The sequence below is a fragment of the Anomaloglossus baeobatrachus genome, chromosome 2 (assembly GCF_048569485.1).
Source record: "Anomaloglossus baeobatrachus isolate aAnoBae1 chromosome 2, aAnoBae1.hap1, whole genome shotgun sequence".
Taxonomy (NCBI): domain Eukaryota; kingdom Metazoa; phylum Chordata; class Amphibia; order Anura; family Aromobatidae; genus Anomaloglossus; species Anomaloglossus baeobatrachus.
In genome coordinates, this window is record NC_134354.1 from 469706 (window position 1) to 489281 (window position 19576).

At 43.7% G+C, this 19576-nt stretch overlaps 1 protein-coding gene across 1 annotated transcript in view; it reads left to right on the top strand.

Moving 5' to 3' along the window:
* SLC37A1 (solute carrier family 37 member 1) overlaps positions 1-19576 on the top strand; it is a 147780-nt gene that overhangs the window by 48187 nt on the left and 80017 nt on the right. The window contains exons 3-5 of the mRNA XM_075334805.1: positions 791-872; positions 1563-1692; positions 1768-1846. Coding sequence (XP_075190920.1) covers positions 791-872; positions 1563-1692; positions 1768-1846 — 291 coding nt within the window. The remainder of the gene's footprint in view (positions 1-790; positions 873-1562; positions 1693-1767; positions 1847-19576) is intronic.

The window sequence follows — 19576 nt, forward strand, 5'->3', positions numbered from 1 at the left end:
CTGCGGCAGATCTGTGGTTGCAGTGAAATTGTGGACAATCAGTGCCAGGTTTGTGGCTGTGTACAAATAGAACAATATGTCCATGATTTCACTGTAACCACAGATCTGCCAAAGATTTATCTCTGTGTGTGACGGGGCCTTTACAGAGGACGCTCCTCTTCAGCAGACAGGTGGGCCGGACTCCACCAGCCGCGCCGCACCCTGTTGTATGTTGCTAGTATGACTCCTGCTGACATGCTGCAGGGCGAGTAGACAACCCAGCATCTTTTAAATGTTTCATGCAAATTTTAATGGGGGCAATTTACTTTTCAGAGCATGGGTCTCCTGGAGCCTCGGGCCCCAGGCGGTAGCCCAGATTGCCATCATTATAATCCGCTTCTGCTTCCACCATGTGTGAGGGGTACAGGTGAGGGGGTTCTGCATCTCTGAGGGGCACAGGTGAGGGGGTTCTGCCATCTTTGGGGGGGCGTGGGTCAGCGGTTGAGGCTCATATGTAGTAGTGCAGCCTGGTGCTATGAACCTCTGATATGTCACACGTCAGATGTTTAGCAGCCATCACCTCACAGGTTTGGAATATATTAATTCATGTCTGTCACTTCTACCCGACCACGTCTGCGGGGCTAGAGTGACATCTGGACATGGCCACCGGCAGCTGTCTTTCATCACGGGGCCTCTAGGTATTTCAGGTGGATTATTATGTTTTCGTTATTTATTTTCTTTCACTTGATCGTCTGTTATTCATGGCATATGATTTTATCTAGAACTTTCTAACATTACGTTTTTCTCTTAGGTTTCGCGCTCTGGTTTTGTTTCTGACCTATCTGCTCTACTGCAGCTTCCATCTGTCCAGGAAACCAATTACCATAGTGAAGGTAGGTGGGGAGGGATCATATGGAGATGGGGTATTGGGGGAAAGATGGACATGTTAGGTCTCTGTCATAAAGGATCGGGACTATCCAGCTGCTAAGAAGGATCATTGAAAGTGCCTGTTTTCATCTGTTATATGGGACAATTCTAAAGTTCAAGGACCAGCAGGTAGTGGGTTAGAATAGGACAGAAGTCCGGGTAGATGACATTTGGTTTGGCCAGGAGATGAAGAACACTAGTTCTAGGTTTCTAGTACTGAAACCTGCCTGGTTAGAAGTGAGGAATATTCACTATAATGTGATGTGTTGGAGATTGCTTTGTAGCTGGATAGAAGGGTCTGAGGTCAGTAGTTTTGTGGATCTGGGATTGGTCGACAGTCTGTTTTGGGGTGGGTATGGTCGGTCAGCATGCCGGTGACATGGGCCTGAGGTCGGTCGGCATCTGGTGACATGGGCCTGGAGTCGGTCGGCAGCCGGTGACATGGGCCTGGAGTCGGTCGGCAGCCGGTGACATGGGCCTGGAGTCGGTCGGCAGCCGGTGACATGGGCCTGGAGTCGGTCGGCAGCCGGTGACATGGGCCTGGAGTCGGTCGGCAGCCGGTTGCGTGGGTAGGGGGGGTCAGTCAGCAGCTGATTATGTGAGACAAGCTCGTGTTAGTTCATGGGTATATACATCCTGTTGATTCCTCTCTACAGGGAGAGTTACATAAGCACTGCTCAGAGCCCAATGAAGTGGAGCCTCATAGCTATAAGGAGTTTGTCATCTTGAAGCCGCTGCCGCCATCCACGGTACACAATGCCTCCCGCTGCGGCTGGGCCCCGTTTGGTAAGTGATGGTTCTTATTTGCCCAAGTCATGAATTCTCCAGCCGCATCTAAAGTGAAGTATCATCACTTCCCAGATAAGAAGAATTATAAGCAGCTGCTCGGGGCCTTGGACTATTCCTTCCTATGTGCATACGCTGTGGGGATGTTCCTCAGGTAACTGACCTTGTGTACAGAATACGGCACACTTTACTGTGTGATGTGTATGTGCAGGTGTATACCAGCAAGTGTGTGTGTATACACTGTGTGCAAAATTATTAGGCAAATTAGTATTGTGCTCCCATGATACTTTTTATACATGTTGTCCTACTCCAAGCTGTATGGGCTGAGAGCCAACTACCAATTAAGTAAATCAGGTGATGTGCATCTCTGTAATGAGGAAGGGTGCGGTGTAATAACATCAACACCCTATATAAGGTGTGCTTAATTATTAGGCAACTTCCTTGCCTGTGGCAAAATGGGTCAGAAGAGAGATTTGACGGGCTCTGAACAGTACAAAATTGTGAGATGTCTTGCAGAGGGATGCAGCAGTCTTGAAATTGCCAAACTTTTGAAGCGTGATCACTGTACAATCAAGCGTTTCATGGCAAATAGCCAACAGGGTCGCAAGAAGCGTGTTGGGCCAAAAAGGCGCAAAATAACTGCCTATGAATTGAGGAAAATCAAGCGTGAAGCTGCCAAGATGCCATTTGCCACCAGTTTGTCTATATTTCAGAGCTGCAACGTTACTGGAGTATCAAAAAGCACAAGGTGTGCTGTACTCAGGGACATGGCCAAGGTAAGGAAGGCTGAAAAACCACCACCTTTGAACAAGAAACAGAAGATAAAACGTCAAGACTGGGCCAAGAAATATCTTAAGACTGATTTTTCTCAGGTTTTATGGACTGATGAAATGAGAGTGACTCTTGATGGGCCAGATGGATGGGCCAGAGGCTGGATCAGTAAAGGGCAGAGAGCTCCACTCCGACTCAGACGCCAGCAAGGTGGAGGTGGGGTACTGGTATGGGCTGGTATCATCAAAGATGAACTTGTGGGACCTTTTCGGGTTGAGTATGGAGTGAAGCTCAACTCCCAGACCTACTGCCAGTTTCTGGAAGACAACTTCTTCAAGCAGTGGTACTGGAAGAAGTCGGTATCATTCAAGAAAAACATGATATTCATGCAGGACAATGCTCCATCACATGCATCCAACTACTCCACAGCGTGGCTGGCCAGTAAAGGTCTAAAAGATGAAAAAATAATGGCATGGCCCCGTTGTTCACCTGATCTGAACCCCATAGAGAACCTGTGGTCCCTCATAAAATGTGAGATCTACAGGGAGGGAAAACAGTCCACCTCTTGGAACAGTGTCTGGAGGCTGTGGTGGCTGCTGCACGCAATGTTGATCGTAAACAGATCAAGCAATGACAGAATCTATGGATGGTCGGCTGCTGAGTGTCATCAGAAAGAAAGGGGGCTATATTGCTCACTAATGTTTTTGGGTTTTGTTTTTACATGTCAGAAATGTTTATTTCTAAATTTTGTGCCGTTATATTGGTTTACCTGGTGAAAATAAACAAGTGAGATGGGAATAGATTTGTTTATTAAGTTGCCTAATAATTCTGCACAGTAATAGTTACCTGCACAAACAGATATCCTCCTAAGATAGCCAAATCTAAAAAACCCCTCTCCAACTGCCAAAAATATTAAGCTTTGATATTTATGAGTCTTTTGGGTTGATTGAGAACAAAAAAATCCTCTAAAATACAACTTGCCTAATAATTCTGCACACAGTGTATGTGTCTATTTATAACATATAATCTTGTGTGTCTATATTTCTATGTGTATATTTGTGCGTCTGTGTGTGTGTGTATATATAATATATATGTGTGTGCATGTATGTGTGCAGTGTTTGTATGTATATATAATCTATGTATGTGCAGCTTGTTTGTGTGTGTGTATATATATGTGTGCATATATTTGTATGTGCAGTGCGTGTGTATATATTTGCGTGTAAATGGTGTAAATGTGTGACGTGTGTGTGTATATTTGTGTGTGTGTGTGTATATGTACTGTTTGTTTGTATATATGTGCAGCATGTGTGTGTATATTTGTGTGTGTGTGAATATATATGTGCAGTGTGTATATGTATTTGTGGGGGTGTGTATGTGCAGGGTGTGTATGTATATATATATATATATATATATATATATATATATATATATATATATAATTTGTATGTGCACCATATGGATGTATGTGCGGTGTCTGTGTATATTTGTGTGTGTGCAATATATATTTGTGGGTGTGTGTGTGTATATATTTGTGTTTGTGCATATACTTATATTTATGTGTGGTGTGTAAGGTTGCAGAATTTATACAGTGGAAAAACAGACAAGTGTCCTGGTCTTGTCTGCAGAATGATGCTGCCGGGGGAGGAGGAGCCCCCTCTTCTTTTGTGGGGGCCTTTTCTGTACCTGTAGAAGTTACTCCCATCCTCCCGGTGGAGGAGGCGCCCCCTCGTCTTTTGTGGGGGCCTTTTCTGTACCTGTAGAAGTTACTTTTGTCTTCCCTTTGATGTCTTGTCTCCTCTTTCTCCATACGAACCTCCATCCCCCTCATCGGTTTTCTGGCGTTTCTCTGTTTTGTTTTTTTTTTCTTGGTCCAGGACATAATTTCCATGAACTGCATATTCCAGATGAGATGGCGCTAAAGCCTGCTTTACACATGTCGATATGTCGTGCGAGCGCATTTACCCGCCCCCATCGTTTGTGCGGCACGGGCAATTTGTTGCCCGTGTCGCACAAAGTCGTTAACCCCCGTCACACGTACTTGCCTTACAAACGAACTCTCTGTGGGCGGCGAACATCCTCTTCCTGAAGGGGGTGGGATGTTCGGCGTCACAGCGACGTCACACAGCGGCCGCCCAATAGAAGCGGAGGGGCGGAGATGAATGGGGCGTAAACATCCCGCCCACCTCCTTCCTTCCGCATTGCCGGCGGACGCAGGTAAGCTGCAGTTCGTCGTTCCCGGGGTGTCACACAGAGCGATGTATGCTGCCTCGGGAACAATGAACAACTGGTGCACAGAAGGACGTTCGATTTTTAGAAAATGAGCGACGTGTCAACGAGCAACGATAAGGTGAGTATTTTTGCTCGATCACAGATGCTCGTAGCTGTCACACGCTACGATATGTCAAATGATGCCGGATATGCGTCACTTACGACATGACCCCGACGACATATTGTTATATATATCTTAGCGTGTAACGCGCCCTTAACGTTTTGTAAAGGGCTTATTGCCTACATGTCCCGCTAGTTAACGCTTTTAATAAAACATGACAATATCCTGATGGCCTGAGAAGCCACTGATTGATATTGTGCTGATACGTAGTGTAGACCGTGATCTACAGTCATGGCCAAAAGTTTTGAGAATGCTACAAATATTAATTTTTACAAAGTCTACTGCTTCAGTTTTTCTAATGGCAATTTGCACATACTCCAGAATGTCATAAAGAGTGATCAGCTTAACAGCAATTACTTGCAAAGTCAATATTGGCTAAGAAAATGAACTTTAACCCCCAAAACACATTTCAACAGCATTGCATTCCTGCCTTAAACGGAGCAGCTAACATTGTTTTAGTGATTGTTCCATTAACACAGGTGTGGGTGTTGATGAGGACAGGGCTGGCGATCAATCAGTCATGATTAAGTAAGAATGTCACCACTGGACACTTTAAAAGGAGGCTGGTGCTTGGTATCATTGTTTCTCTTCAGTTAACCATGGTTATCAGTAAAGAAACACGTGCAGCCATCATTGCTCTGCACAAAAATGGCCTAACAGGGAAGAGTATCGCAGCTACAAAGATTGCACCTCAGTCAACAATCTATCACATCATCAAGAACTTCAAGGAGAGAGCTTCCATTGTTGCCAAAAAGGCTCCAGGGCGCCCAAGAAGGACCAGCAAACGCCAGGACCGTATCTTAAAACTGTTTCAGCTGCGGGATCGGACTACCAGCAGTGGCGAGCTAGCTCAGCAATGGCAGCAGGCTGGTGTGAGTGCTTCTGCATGCACTGTGAGGCGGAGACTGCTTGAGCAAGGCCTGGTTTCAAGGAGGGCAGCAAAGAAGCCACTTCTCTCCAGAAAAAACATCAGGGACCGACTGATATTCTGCAAAAGGTACAGGGAGTGGACTGCTGAGGACTGGGGGAAAGTCATTTTCTCAGATGAATCCCCTTTTCGATTGTTTGGGACATCTGGAAAACAGCTTATTAGGAGAAGAAGAGGTGAAGGCTAGCACCAGTCTTGTCTCATGCCAACTGTTAAGCATCCTGAAACCATTCATGTGTGGGGTTGCTTCTCAGCCAAGGGAATCGCACCACTCACAGTCTTGCCTAAAAACACAGCCATGAATAAAGAATGGTACCAGAATGTCCTCCAAGAGCAACTTCTCCCAACCGTCCAAGAGCAGTTTGGCGCCCAACAATGCCTTGTCCAGCATGATGGAGCACCTTGCCATAAAGCAAAGGGGATCACTAAATGGCTCATGGAACAAAACATAGAGATTTTGGGTCCATGGCCTGGAAACTCCCCAGATCTTAATCCAATTGAGAACTCGCGGGCAATCATCAAGAGACGGATGGACAAACAAAAACCAACAAATTCTGGCAAAATGCAAGCATTGCTTATGCAAGAATGGACAGCTATCAGTCAGGATTTGCTCCAGAAGATGATTGAGAGCATGCCAGGGAGAATTGCAGAGGTCCTGAAGAAGAACGGGCAACACTGCAAATACTGACTTGCTGCATTAACCCATTCTAACTGTCAATAGAACCTTCTGGTCTCATAATATGATTGCAATTATATTTCTGTATGTGATGTAAACATCAGACAAACACAATTAAAAACCAGAGGGCAACAGATCATGTGACAATAGCATTGTGGTGTCATTCTCAAAACGTTTGGTCATGACTGTAGAAGAAGAATCAGGTCCTTCTCTACTCTCCTAGTTCTGTACCCTCTAGAAGGTATGGCACATGCAGATGATTACACCCAGGTCCTTCTCTACCAGTAACTCTCCTAGTTCTATACCCTCTAGAACAGGGGTCTCAAACTCGGCTGGGTGTATGGCCGCACCGAGGAAAAAAATAATTTGGGGGGCCTGCATTCTTTGCAGGACAAAGTGACATTTTTATTGGTACCGTATATATTTTTTTTTACACACCTTTGGATCACTTAGGGTGGATCGGATAGACAGATTGCTGGGTGGGGCTGGGGAAAACCCAGCGGTCATGGTGCACATTGGTACTAATGACAAAGTTAGAGGCAGGTGGAAGGTCCTTAAAAATGATTACAGGGAACTAGGAGAGAAGCTGAAGTCCAGGACCTCCAAGGTGGTGTTTTCAGAAATACTACCGGTGCCACGAGCGTCACTAGAAAGACAGCGGGAGCTTAGGGAGATAAATATGTGGCTTAGAAATTGGTGCAGGAAGGAAGGGTTCGGGTTCATGGAGAACTGGGCCGACTTCTCAGTCGGCTACAGGCTCTACGGTAGGGACGGGCTGCACCTCAATGGGGAAGGTGCAGCTGTGCTGGGGGAGAAAATGGTCAGACGGATGGAGGAGCTTTTAAACTAGGATCGGGGGGGGAGGGAGGGTAGTGGAGCAAATAAGGGGATAGATAGAGCAGATAGAGACAGGGAGACGGTAGGGGTCAATGAAGGATTAGGGGGGGATGGGACATACAAGGAACGTAGGGAGGCTAGGAGTAATAAAGGTGTTAATAGGATTAAATGTCTACTGGCAAATGCAAGAAGTCTTGCAAACAAAATGAATGAATTGGAGACACTTATGTCAACCATGGATTATGATGTGGTGGGCATTACGGAAACCTGGCTGGATGAAAGCCATGACTGGGTGACAAACATACAGGGTTATAGTACATTTAGGAAGGACAGGAAAAACAAAAAAGGTGGTGGGGTGTGTATATTTATTAAATCTAACCTAAAACCTGTGTTGTATGATGACATTGAGGGGAACAGCAACAATGTAGAGTCAGTATGGGTAAATGTACATGGGGAGGGGAATAATGGAAAAATGCTAATTGGAGTTTGCTATAAGCCTCCTAACATACCTGAACAAATAGAGGGTGAAATGCTGGAACAAATTGAAAAGGCAGCTAATAATAATAATAATCGGGTTCTTATTATGGGGGATTTCAACTATCCAGACATTCAATGGGACATAGAATCTTCTGGTTCTGCTAAAAGCTATAAGTTCTTATCTACCATTCAAGACCATTTCCTCTCTCAGATGGTAGATGAACCGACCAGGGGAGATAATTTGCTAGATCTGGTCCTGTCAAATAGACCGGATACAATTTCAGATCTTCAGGTCCGGGAGCACTTGGGCACCAGCGATCATAATATGGTAAGCTTCAACATAATATTCAATAGAACATTTCAAAGGGGGAATGCTAAAACCTGGAATTTTAGGAAAGCTGATTTCAACAAATTAAGGGAAGAGCTTAAATGTGTAGATTGGGACAAAGTCATGGTAACTGGGGATACCGAACATAAATGGGGTAAGTTTAAGGATATACTACTAGAGTCCTGTAAAAAACGTCTACCCTCTGGTAATAAAATGTCCAGGAATAAAAAGAAACCACTATGGATAAATAAGACTGTACAAAGTATAATAAAACAAAAACAAAGGGCATTTAAAATCTTAAAGGCTGAGAATACAGAAATAGCATTGCAGGAGTATAAAGATATCAGTAGGAAATGTAAAAAAGAAATTAAACAAGCAAAATTAGCTACTGAAACAAAAATCGCCAATGACATTAAAATAAATCCCAAAATCTTTTATAAATACATTAATGCCAAAAGGAAAACAAAGGATAGTATCGGCCCCTTAAAATATAATAACAAGTTAGTTATAGAGGACAAACAAAAGACTGAGATATTAAATAGGCATTTCTCATCTGTATTCACCAAGGAACTGACTGTACCAGGGATCATTCAACAAGTGAAAAATCAAAGTCCACCAGCCGATATAGTTAATTTAACACAAGATGAAGTACGCCTACGTCTGAGTAAATTAAACATTGACAAATCCCCAGGGCCAGATGGCATTCATCCACGAATATTGAGGGAATTGAGCTCCGTAATCGACAGACCGCTGTATCTCATCTTTTTAGACTCACTTGTAACAGGGTTGGTGCCTCAGGATTGGAGGATTGCTGATGTGGTACCGATATTTAAGAAAGGTAAGAGGGTAGATCCAGGCAACTACCGTCCAGTAAGCCTGACATCAGTAGTATGCAAAGTTTTTGAGGGCATTTTAAGGGATGACATGCAAAAATATATTGCAGAAAATAATATGATAACTGACAAACAGCATGGATTCATGAAAGATAAGTCGTGTCTAACCAACCTGTTGGGGTTCTATGAGGGGGTAAGTTCAAACCTGGATATTGGTAATGCAGCTGATGTGATTTATTTGGACTTTGCAAAGGCATTTGATACTGTACCACATAATAGCCTTATACTAAAGCTCCAGAAGCAAGGACTAGGGGACACAATATGCAACTGGGTAAGGAATTGGCTAAAAGATAGGAAACAAAGAGTAGTCATAAATGGTACATTCTCTAAATGGGCTATAGTCAGCAGTGGGGTGCCGCAGGGATCTGTGCTTGGACCGATTCTTTTTACTCTCTTTATTAATGACCTTGTGGATGGGATTGATAGTACAGTGTCAGTCTTTGCCGATGACACCAAACTATGTAGGATATTAAAAACTGACCTGGATAGTACAATATTACAAAAATATCTGGATAAGATGTCAGAATGGGCAGATACTTGGCAAATGAGATTTAATGTTGATAAATGTAAAGTAATGCACCTAGGACGGAGTAATCCTATAGCTGCGTATACATTAAATGGAAGTAAACTCGGGACTACAGAACAGGAGAAGGACTTGGGTATTCTCATTACAAATAAGCTGAGCAGCAGCACTCAATGTCAGGCAGCAGCTGCTAAAGCAAACAAGATTTTAGGGTGTATAAAAAGAGAGATTAGATCCCGTGATCCCAACGTATTGTTACCCCTCTATAAATCACTTGTAAGGCCACATCTGGAATACGGGATCCAGTTTTGGGCTCCACATTTTAAAAAGGACATTCAGAAGTTAGAGTCAGTTCAAAGGCGGGCAACTAGACTATTACAAGGAATGGAGGCCGCCCGTATGATGAGTAATGGAGGCCTCCCATATGATGACAGGTTGAAAAAGTTAGATATGTTTAGCTTAGGAAAAAGACGTCTCAGAGGAGATCTCATTTATATGTATAAATACATGTGTGGTCAATATAAAGGACTGGCACATGACTTATTTCTTCCAAAGACAGTACTAAGGACCAGGGGGCACTCACTGCGAGTGGAAGAAAAGCGATTCCGACACCTAAATAGGAAAGGGTTCTTTACAGTTAGAGCGGTCAGACTGTGGAATGTCCTACCACAAGAGGTAGTAATGGCAGATACTATAACAGCTCTTAAAAAAGGGCTGGATGATTTCCTCAGTACACACAACATTGTTGGTTATAAATGACTTAGTGACTAAATGTAGAACTGGTGGAGGAAGGTTGAACTAGATGAACCTAGGTCTTTTTTCAACCTAAGTAACTATGTAACTATGTAAATTATTTTCAACATTTTTCACTTGTTTATTATAACAAATGTGCACATTCTTTGGTTAAATCTAAAAAAAAAAAATTGATGTTAAAAAAAAGTCATGCCTTACACATTCTCCTCCTCCTCCTCACATACAGACTTCTCCTCCTTCTCACATACAGACTTCTCCTCCTCCACCTCACATACAGACTTCTCCTCCTCACATACAGACTTCTCCTCCTTCTCACATATCACTCCTCACATACAGACATCTCTTCCTCCTCCTCACATACAGACATCTCCTCCTGATCCTCACATATCACTCCTCACATACAGACATTTCCTCATCACATACAGACATCTCCTCCTTGTCACATACAGACATCTCCTTCTCCTCACATACAGACATCTCCTCCTCATATACAGACATCTCCTCCTCCTCCTCACATACAGACTTCTCCTCCTTCTCACATATCACTCCTCACATACAGACATCTCCTCCTCACATATCACTCCTCACATACAGACATCTCCTCCTTGTCACATACAGACATCTCCTTCTCCTCACATACAGACATCTCCTTCTCATATCCAGACATCTCCTTCTCCTCACATCCAGACATCTCCTCCTCATCACATTCAGACATCTCCTCCTCACATTCAGACATTTCCTCCTCCTCACATACAGACATTTCCTCTTCTCACATACAGACATCTCCTCCTTCTCACATATCACTCCTCACATACAGACATCTCCTCCTTATATATTACTCCTCACTAGAAATGAGCGAACCTTTCAAAGTTCGGTTCGACGATTTTTGCTGAGCCTCCTGGTGATCAGCGAACCTGTTTGTCAAACATACCGAGCCCATTGAATTCAATGGGAGGCCAAACTTGTGTTTTGAAATGGCTTAGGGGGGCTGTAAAAAAAAAAAAAGCAGGACATACTTCTCGAGTCTATTTGTGGCTGTAACTGCTCCCACAGCTGTACTTCCGGGGTCAATGATTATCCTGCTTTCTCTGGCCATTGGCATTTCTGATTGGCTGCTGTCAGACCAAGTCCCCAGACAGCGGCTGTGATTGGTTGGAATCACACATGCTGTGTGCAGGTCTCTTTTGTGGTATAAAATAAATAAATACAATTGGCGTTGGGTAACTCCTCTATTGATACCAGCACAGATTAAGCCCATGGATACAGGCTTTAGCCACCAGCTGTGCGCTTATCTTGGCTTGTTAAGGTGAACACTTTGAAATGTTCACTAGTTGCCTGCTTCCTGGCCTAATGGATATGGATCAAGTGCATTTGTGAAAGAATTGACGCCAGACAAAGGGTCAGATGGGAATCTCTCCTTGATCAGAGCATGGCGCAGCTCCAAGAGCGTTTATTAAGCGCATGAATTAATATAAACTAGGAAAAGGGGAGTCGGCGGCTCTACAGTGGGCATGCTCGGATGTGTCCATTGGTGTTCAGTGGATTAGTCAATGAGGTCATCAGTGGGTTGCTCCGTGAGGTCATCAGTGGGTTGGTCTGTGAGGTCATCAGTGGGTTGGTCATTGAGGTCATCAGTTGTTTGGCCTTCTTCTCCCATCTGGACATTCCTTGCATACCAGGGCAGGGTGTAGAGAACAGGAAGCAGCAGTCACCTCAAATGTATTTCACATGGTGATATATCTGAACTGACTTATGTAAGGAGAATCGATTTCATTGGACATTTTTTCCACAATGCCCTATTTCTTGAGGTTAGTTTAGTATTTGATCCAATGGCTCTCCTCAGCAGGTTGTGTATCAAAATAGGAACCGTATACAGCGCTTTTTTTTTTTTTTTTTTTTAAATGATTTAAAGAAATCATTTTAAAAAGTGCTGTCCCACACAAATTAGATACCAAGCCATGATACCCAGCCATGATAAAGCCCGACAGCTGAGAACTGGTATTCTCAGGCTGGAGAGACCCATGATTATTGGGCCCCCCAGCCTCAAAATAACAGCCTGCAGCCACCCAGGATTGACGCATCCATTAGATGCGACAAGCTCGGCACGTTACCCGGCTTTTCCCGATTACCCCGGTGCATTAATGTCAGCTCACAGCTGCTACTAAGCCCTAGATTAGTAATGGGGGAGGGTGCTTGAGACTAATCTGTAAGTGAAAGTAAATAAACACAAACAACAAAAAAATCCTTTATGTGAAATAAAATACAAAAAAACACCCTAATTCACCACTTTATTAACCCCCAAAACACCCACGCAGATCCGACATAATCCACACAAGGTTCCACGACGATTCCAGCTCTGCTACATCTGACGTTACACCTAGCAGCCACAAAACATGACCCCCCACCTATGACCGCAATTAACCTGACCTCAGGATACCTCAATGAACTCAAACCTTCATCTCCTGGCAGAAAACTGCTTTTTTGCCAAGAAATGCAGATTTAGTGCTGAAAGTTTTACTCAATATTCCTGCAACCAATTTACACCACCTGGCAAAAAATGGCATCATTATTGCATGCATTATGATGCTATATTCATGCGCAGGCGCTAGGGAGTCACTGTTGTTTCACAATACAGGGAAGGGACAGCAGGTAGAATGCGCAGGTGTCAGGGAAGGAAATCCCTGACTATGACGTCAGCTCACTATGTGCTACGGAGCAATGACTCATAGCCACGTGGAGTAGAGCCGCGTCATAGTCACATTTAACAATCGCATATGGTACATATTAGTCTAACTGATTCAAAAAGGGACATCCATCATGTATAACATCATAAGTAAAAGTCGTGAAAGCAATCAGGAAATACCAAAGATAAATAAAAATAAGGAAAAAAAAAATAAATATATATATATATATATATATATATATATATATATATATATATATATATATATATATATATATGAGGATACATAGAAACTGATTTATATGTTTAACACGAGCCCAAAAGTAAAGGTCCGTGCAGTTGACAGGCTGTCTCACAGCCATTACAGTATCAGAAAATCTATAGTAGTGTCTTAATGGTGACTCATGGTCAGCTGCAATAAAACCATTAGCACCCTACTGCAAATGACATACGCTAGAAAACACACTGCGTATAGTGACAGAGCATATATTATATTTGCAAGCAAAATTATTATTATTATTTAATCGTTGGACCTTAATGGTCTAACAATTCAAAATGAATTCATATGTGAAAAGTGCATTTAAATGAAAAAAGTGATGAGGGTATAGTATTATGGCCACTATTAAAAACGAATCTTTGGGATCAAATGAAGAAAGACAAGAGGAAAGTACTGTGCGCATGCGTGAGGATAGAAACAGATTCTCTTACTGAGAGAGGTGAAGTGAGTTCAAGCCGTGGGGAAAAAATGCGAAGCGCAGGCGCGCTACACATGGAAGGTAGCAAGATCCTCACATAGCGAGGTCAAACAGGCTCAGAAGCGTGGGAACCAACTGTAGCGCGCGTGCGCGTGTGCAGTTCACAGCAACTGAGGGAAAAAAGGGGGGTTGCATGTAATGATGCCATGGAAAAAAAAGTATACATTATAACAGACATGAGCAGATTACTCAGAAACATCTGGGATGGGACCATATATATATATTAGATTTTTAAAATATATTTTTAAATTTTATTGCTACATTTTTTTACAGATGCAGACATTAATGATATTTTATGATCAATCTGTTTTTATTAATTTTCATACATATACAAGAATGAAGTATAGAAAGAAAAAACAAAAGCAAAGCAAGATTAGATAACGAGTTCGTTAGAACAGTCCCTCTCCATGTCCAACCTTTCTATAAATCTGGAACATATACCATTTGAGAATCGAAAAATAAACTGTTCCTTTACGTTATATTAGCATTCCTTCTCAGTTGGCTAGTTACTATCTATTTCCACTCTCGTTTCCTTACACTTACGGACGTGTTTCAAGTTCTATATCTTGCTTCGTATTAACTCCATTTTCTATCGAACGTATAATTGGAACTATGCTATTTTCCTATTTTTCGGTCTGGGGGGGAGGATCTTCAATGTAACCCCCTTAATGTCAGAATGTCTTGCCTCCGGATAGTGCCAAAATGCCCCCCACCCATTGTTATACGTCTGAGTAGGGTTTAAGCAATGCCCCTCAGTACGGTTCACTGGGACTCCATCCAATTATTGTTTGTAGGTGGAATATATGAGGGTTGCGAGAGGAGGGAAATGTTTTAGTGTACTTAGAGAGATCGTATGAAGACGTTAGGTAAAGAGGAAAGAGATGTCAGAAAAGAAACTGGGTAGATAGTGCGTGGGGGGGGGAAGAATGTACTGGGGAGAGAAGAGACGATAGGAAGGAGAGAAGGAAGAGGGGAAGAAGAGAGAAGAGGAGAGAAAAAAAAAAGGGGGGGGTAGAGGGTGGGAGGGGTTTGGGGATTATGAGATGGATGTGTAATTAAGGGATGGGAAAGGTGTGGGGACAGAGGAGGGGAGTGGTAGGGCCAGGGGTATTTATGACACACCATTACCCAAGGCCTCTCCTCACTGAGCCAGTATCCTCGAGAAATCCTGAGTTTCCTTAAATATGATCCAGGACTGCCAGGTCCGGGTGTGAGTATCCGTAGTGTCAGTTGCTATTGCGGATAGTTCTTCCATTAGGTCTATGTGTGAAAATTCCGTAAACCACTCCCCAATAGGTGACGTCTCCGTCCTCCGCCAGTACCTGGGGATTACTGATCTAGCTGCTATCAAGCAAAACCTGAGTATCTCTTTTTTGTGCCCCTATGGTGCCTGGTAGAATGGAAAAGATCGCCACCTGGGGGGTAGGCCCAATCTGAGTTCCTGTGATCTTGGTATAGGCACCGAATACTGCGTTCCAGAAGGGTTTGATTTTATCGCATTCCCACCATATGTGGGACATTGTCCCTTTTTCAGTGCCACAGCGCCAGCACCTGTCTGAGGCCGAAGAGAATAGTTTATGAATTTTGGTTGGGCATAGGTACCACCTAGCCAGAATCTTGTAATTTTTTTTCTGAGCAAACCCTGCCACCGACATTTTGTGTGTAAAGAGAAAGGCTTTTTGCTTATCCCCCTTCGAGATCGTGATGCCCAGTTCCTCCTCCCATGCGCGGACAAAGTCCGGGCTCGGGTGATTGGACCGTCCGTTAAGATGTTTATATATCACTGATATCAGATGGGGGGTGGTGATTTCCCCAGAAACAGGCCCTCAAACGGCGTAGGCGTCGCCGGGTGAGGATGTTGCTCCTCTGCTCGCCATCCCCCCAAAAAGAACCGCAGCTGTCCATACTGCAACCAAGAGAGTTTCATGGGAGGATCTCTTGCCTCCAACTGTTCCCGGGTAGGGATACTCGTGTCCTGCAGTAAGTGAACCACCCGAAGATCCGATTTCTGGTGCCATCGTAGAAATTTCTCCACTCCCATCGCTGGGGGGAACTCTGGGTTATTGAATATGGGAGTTAATGAGCTAGGGGTCTTAGTCAGTCCACTGTTTACTCTCAGTCTATCCCACACCGTCATTGTTGCCTTCACCAATACCCCTTCCGGGTCAATATGTATCTTGTCCCTCTGTCCTATCCACGGAAGGTTTTTTAAAGGTGTCTGGGTGCAACCTTGCTCCAGCTATACCCATTGTTTGGTGTCTGCATGGAAGTGCCAGTCAAACAACCTGACCAGTACCGATGCTTGGTGATAGATTTGTAGATTTGGTAATCCCGCCCCCCCTCTTGCTTGTGTCTGGTGAGTGTCAAGAACTTTATTCTGGGTTTTGCTTGTTTCCATATGAATTTTGTAAGGGCGGTCTTCATGGATTTGAAGAAACTTGTTGGAGGGTTTATGGGAACACCTTGGAATACGTACAGTTAGGTCCAGAAATATTTGGACAGTGACACAATTTTCGCGAGTTGGGCTCTGCATGCCACCACATTGGATTTGAAATGAAACCTCTACAACAGAATTCAAGTGCAGATTGTAACGTTTAATTTGAAGGTTTGAACAAAAATATCTGATAGAAATTGTAGGAATTGTACACATTTCTTTACAAACACTCCACATTTTAGGAGGTCAAAAGTAATTGGACAAATAAACCAAACCCAAACAAAATATTTTTATTTTCAATATTTTGTTGCGAATCCTTTGGAGGCAATCACTGCCTTAAGTCTGGAACCCATGGACATCACCAAACACTGGGTTTCCTCCTTCTTAATGCTTTGCCAGGCCTTTACAGACGCAGCCTTCAGGTCTTGCTTGTTTGTGGGTCTTTCCGTCTTAAGTCTGGATTTGAGCAAGTGAAATGCATGTTCAATTGGGTTAAGATCTGGTGATTGACTTGGCCATTGCAGAATGTTCCACTTTTTTGCACTCATGAACTCCTGGGTAGCTTTGGCTGTATGCTTGGGGTCATTGTCCATCTGTACTATGAAGCGCCGTCCGATCAACTTTGCGGCATTTGGCTGAATCTGGGCTGAAAGTATATCCCGGTACACTTCAGAATTCATCCGGCTACTCTTGTCTGCTGTTATGTCATCAATAAACACAAGTGACCCAGTGCCATTGAAAGCCATGCATGCCCATGCCATCACGTTGCCTCCACCATGTTTTACAGAGGATGTGGTGTGCCTTGGATCATGTGCCGTTCCCTTTCTTCTCCAAACCTTTTTCTTCCCATCATTCTGGTACAGGTTGATCTTTGTCTCATCTGTCCATAGAATACTTTTCCAGAACTGAGCTGGCTTCATGAGGTGTTTTTCAGCAAATTTAACTCTGGCCTGTCTATTTTTGGAATTGATGAATGGTTTGCATCTAGATGTAAACCCTTTGTATTTACTTTCATGGAGTCTTCTCTTTACTGTTGACTTAGAGACAGATACACCTACTTCACTGAGAGTGTTCTGGACTTCAGTTGATGTTGTGAACGGGTTCTTCTTCACCAAAGAAAGTATGCGGCGATCATCCACCACTGTTGTCATCCGTGGACGCCCAGGCCTTTTTGAGTTACCAAGCTCACCAGTCAATTCCTTTTTTCTCAGAATGTACCCGACTGTTGATTTTGCTACTCCAAGCATGTCTGCTATCTCTCTGATGGATTTTTTCTTTTTTTTTCAGCCTCAGGATGTTCTGCTTCACCTCAATTGAGAGTTCCTTAGACCGCATGTTGTCTGGTCACAGCAACAGCTTCCAAATGCAAAACCACACACCTGTAATCAACCCCAGACCTTTTAACTACTTCATTGATTACAGGTTAACGAGGGAGACGCCTTCAGAGTTAATTGCAGCCCTTAGAGTCCCTTGTCCATTTACTTTTGGTCCCTTGAAAAAGAGGAGGCTATGCATTACAGAGCTATGATTCCTAAACCCTTTCTCCGATTTGGATGTGAAAACTCTCATATTGCAGCTGGGAGTGTGCACTTTCAGCCCATATTATATATCTAATTGTATTTCTGAACATGTTTTTGTAAACAGCTAAAATAACAAAACTTGTGTCACTGTCCAAATATTTCTGGTCCTAACTGTATAAGAATCTTGGGAGAATGTCCATTTTAAAAGTGTTAATCCTCCCAAACCAGGATAGGGGTTTTTTATTATATGTGATGAAGTCCCTAATGGTCTTGTCTAGTAGGGTTTGATAATTTAGTGCGTACAGTTTATTTAGGTCGGCTGGGATCTGGATTCCCAGGTACTTAATTGAGTGTGCCTGCGACTTAAATGGGAAGTTTTCCTGGGATCTCTGTACTTCTGACGTCGGTAGTGAAATGTTTAGGGCCTCCGTTTTCTTATAGTTGACTTGAAAGTTACTAAGGTTCCCATAACGTTCAAACTCCCTCAGGAGCGAGGGGAAGGAGACATGGGACTCTGTAAAATATAGCAGTAGGTCGTCTAGGGCCGTTTTATATTGTCTACCGTTCAAGCTCAGACCTCGCACACTGGGGTTCTTCCTGATAACCACTGCCAAGTGTTCCATCACAATGGCATAGATTAGTGGGGATAGCGGGCATCCCTGTCTAGTACCGTTGTGGATCTGGAAAGGGGTGGATAGCGAGCCATTTGCTTTTATCCGAGCTGTAGGGCCTGTATAAAGGGCCATTATTTTAGCTAGGAACCCTCCCCTCAGTCCGATCTGTTTAAGGGCCGCCTCCATAAAACCCCAGTGTACGCGGTCAAAAGCCTTCTCGGCGTCAATTGACAGCAAGCCCACTCCCCCTGGGCTCGCCCCTGCCCTGGCAATCAGCGATATGGTCTTACATACATTGTCTCTCGCCTCTCGCCCCTGAACGAATCCCACCTGATCTGAGTGTATTATATCTGGGAGTATCGGTGTCAGTCTGTTGGCTAATAGTTTGGTGAAGATTTTGATGTCTAAATTTATCAACGAGAAAGGGCGATAATTTGTTACCATTGTGGGGTCTTTCTCTGGTTTGGGTATTACAACTATGTGAGCCTCTAATGATTGGGGGATAAACCCATTGGTATATGTGACTGAGTTAAACACCTTTGTCATGAAGGGTGTGAGCCGGTCTCTGAAGGTCTTAAAGAATAGTGGGGAAAACCCGTCTGGTCCGGGGCTCTTACCGCTAGGTGTGTTATTGATAGCTGCCTCCACCTCCGCCTCAGTGAAGCGTTCTTCCAGCTGAGTTGCTACTTCGTCCCCTATTACCGGGAGGGCTGTGTCCAACATGTATTCTTCTACCCGTCTCTGAAACTCCTGAGGATCCATATCCGAGAATTTCCCTTTGATATTGTATAAATTGGAATAAAATGTTTTCATAATGTCTAGGATTTCTTCAGGGTTGTGTTCCTCTGCCCCATTTGGGTGCCTTAACCGGGGGATATATTGAGTCTGTGTATGGGGGTGAAGGAGGCGTGACATTGAGCGACCGCATTTATCCGAGTGGTGATATAAGGTCTTTTTGAATTGATTTTTGAATCTCCGGTAACTTAAGTTTAAGATGGCTTTTAGGTCATCTCTACATTTAGTGAGTTCTATCAGTTTGTTTTGGAGATGGTAGACTCTTATGTTGAGTTTCTAGTATTTGAATTTGGGCCAAGAGCTCCATCACCCTTGCTTCTTTTGCTCTTTTGACACGTGCTCCCTGTTTTATAAAAGTGCCTCTCAGGACACACTTCAGGGCCTCCCATTTAATGGGGTACGGTGTATCGTCTGATGCGTGAACTGAGAGGAAGGAGTCAATTGAGTCTCCAATGTCTGCCACGCACACAGGGTCCCGGAGCAAAGTGTAATTTAGTCTCCAGTTCCA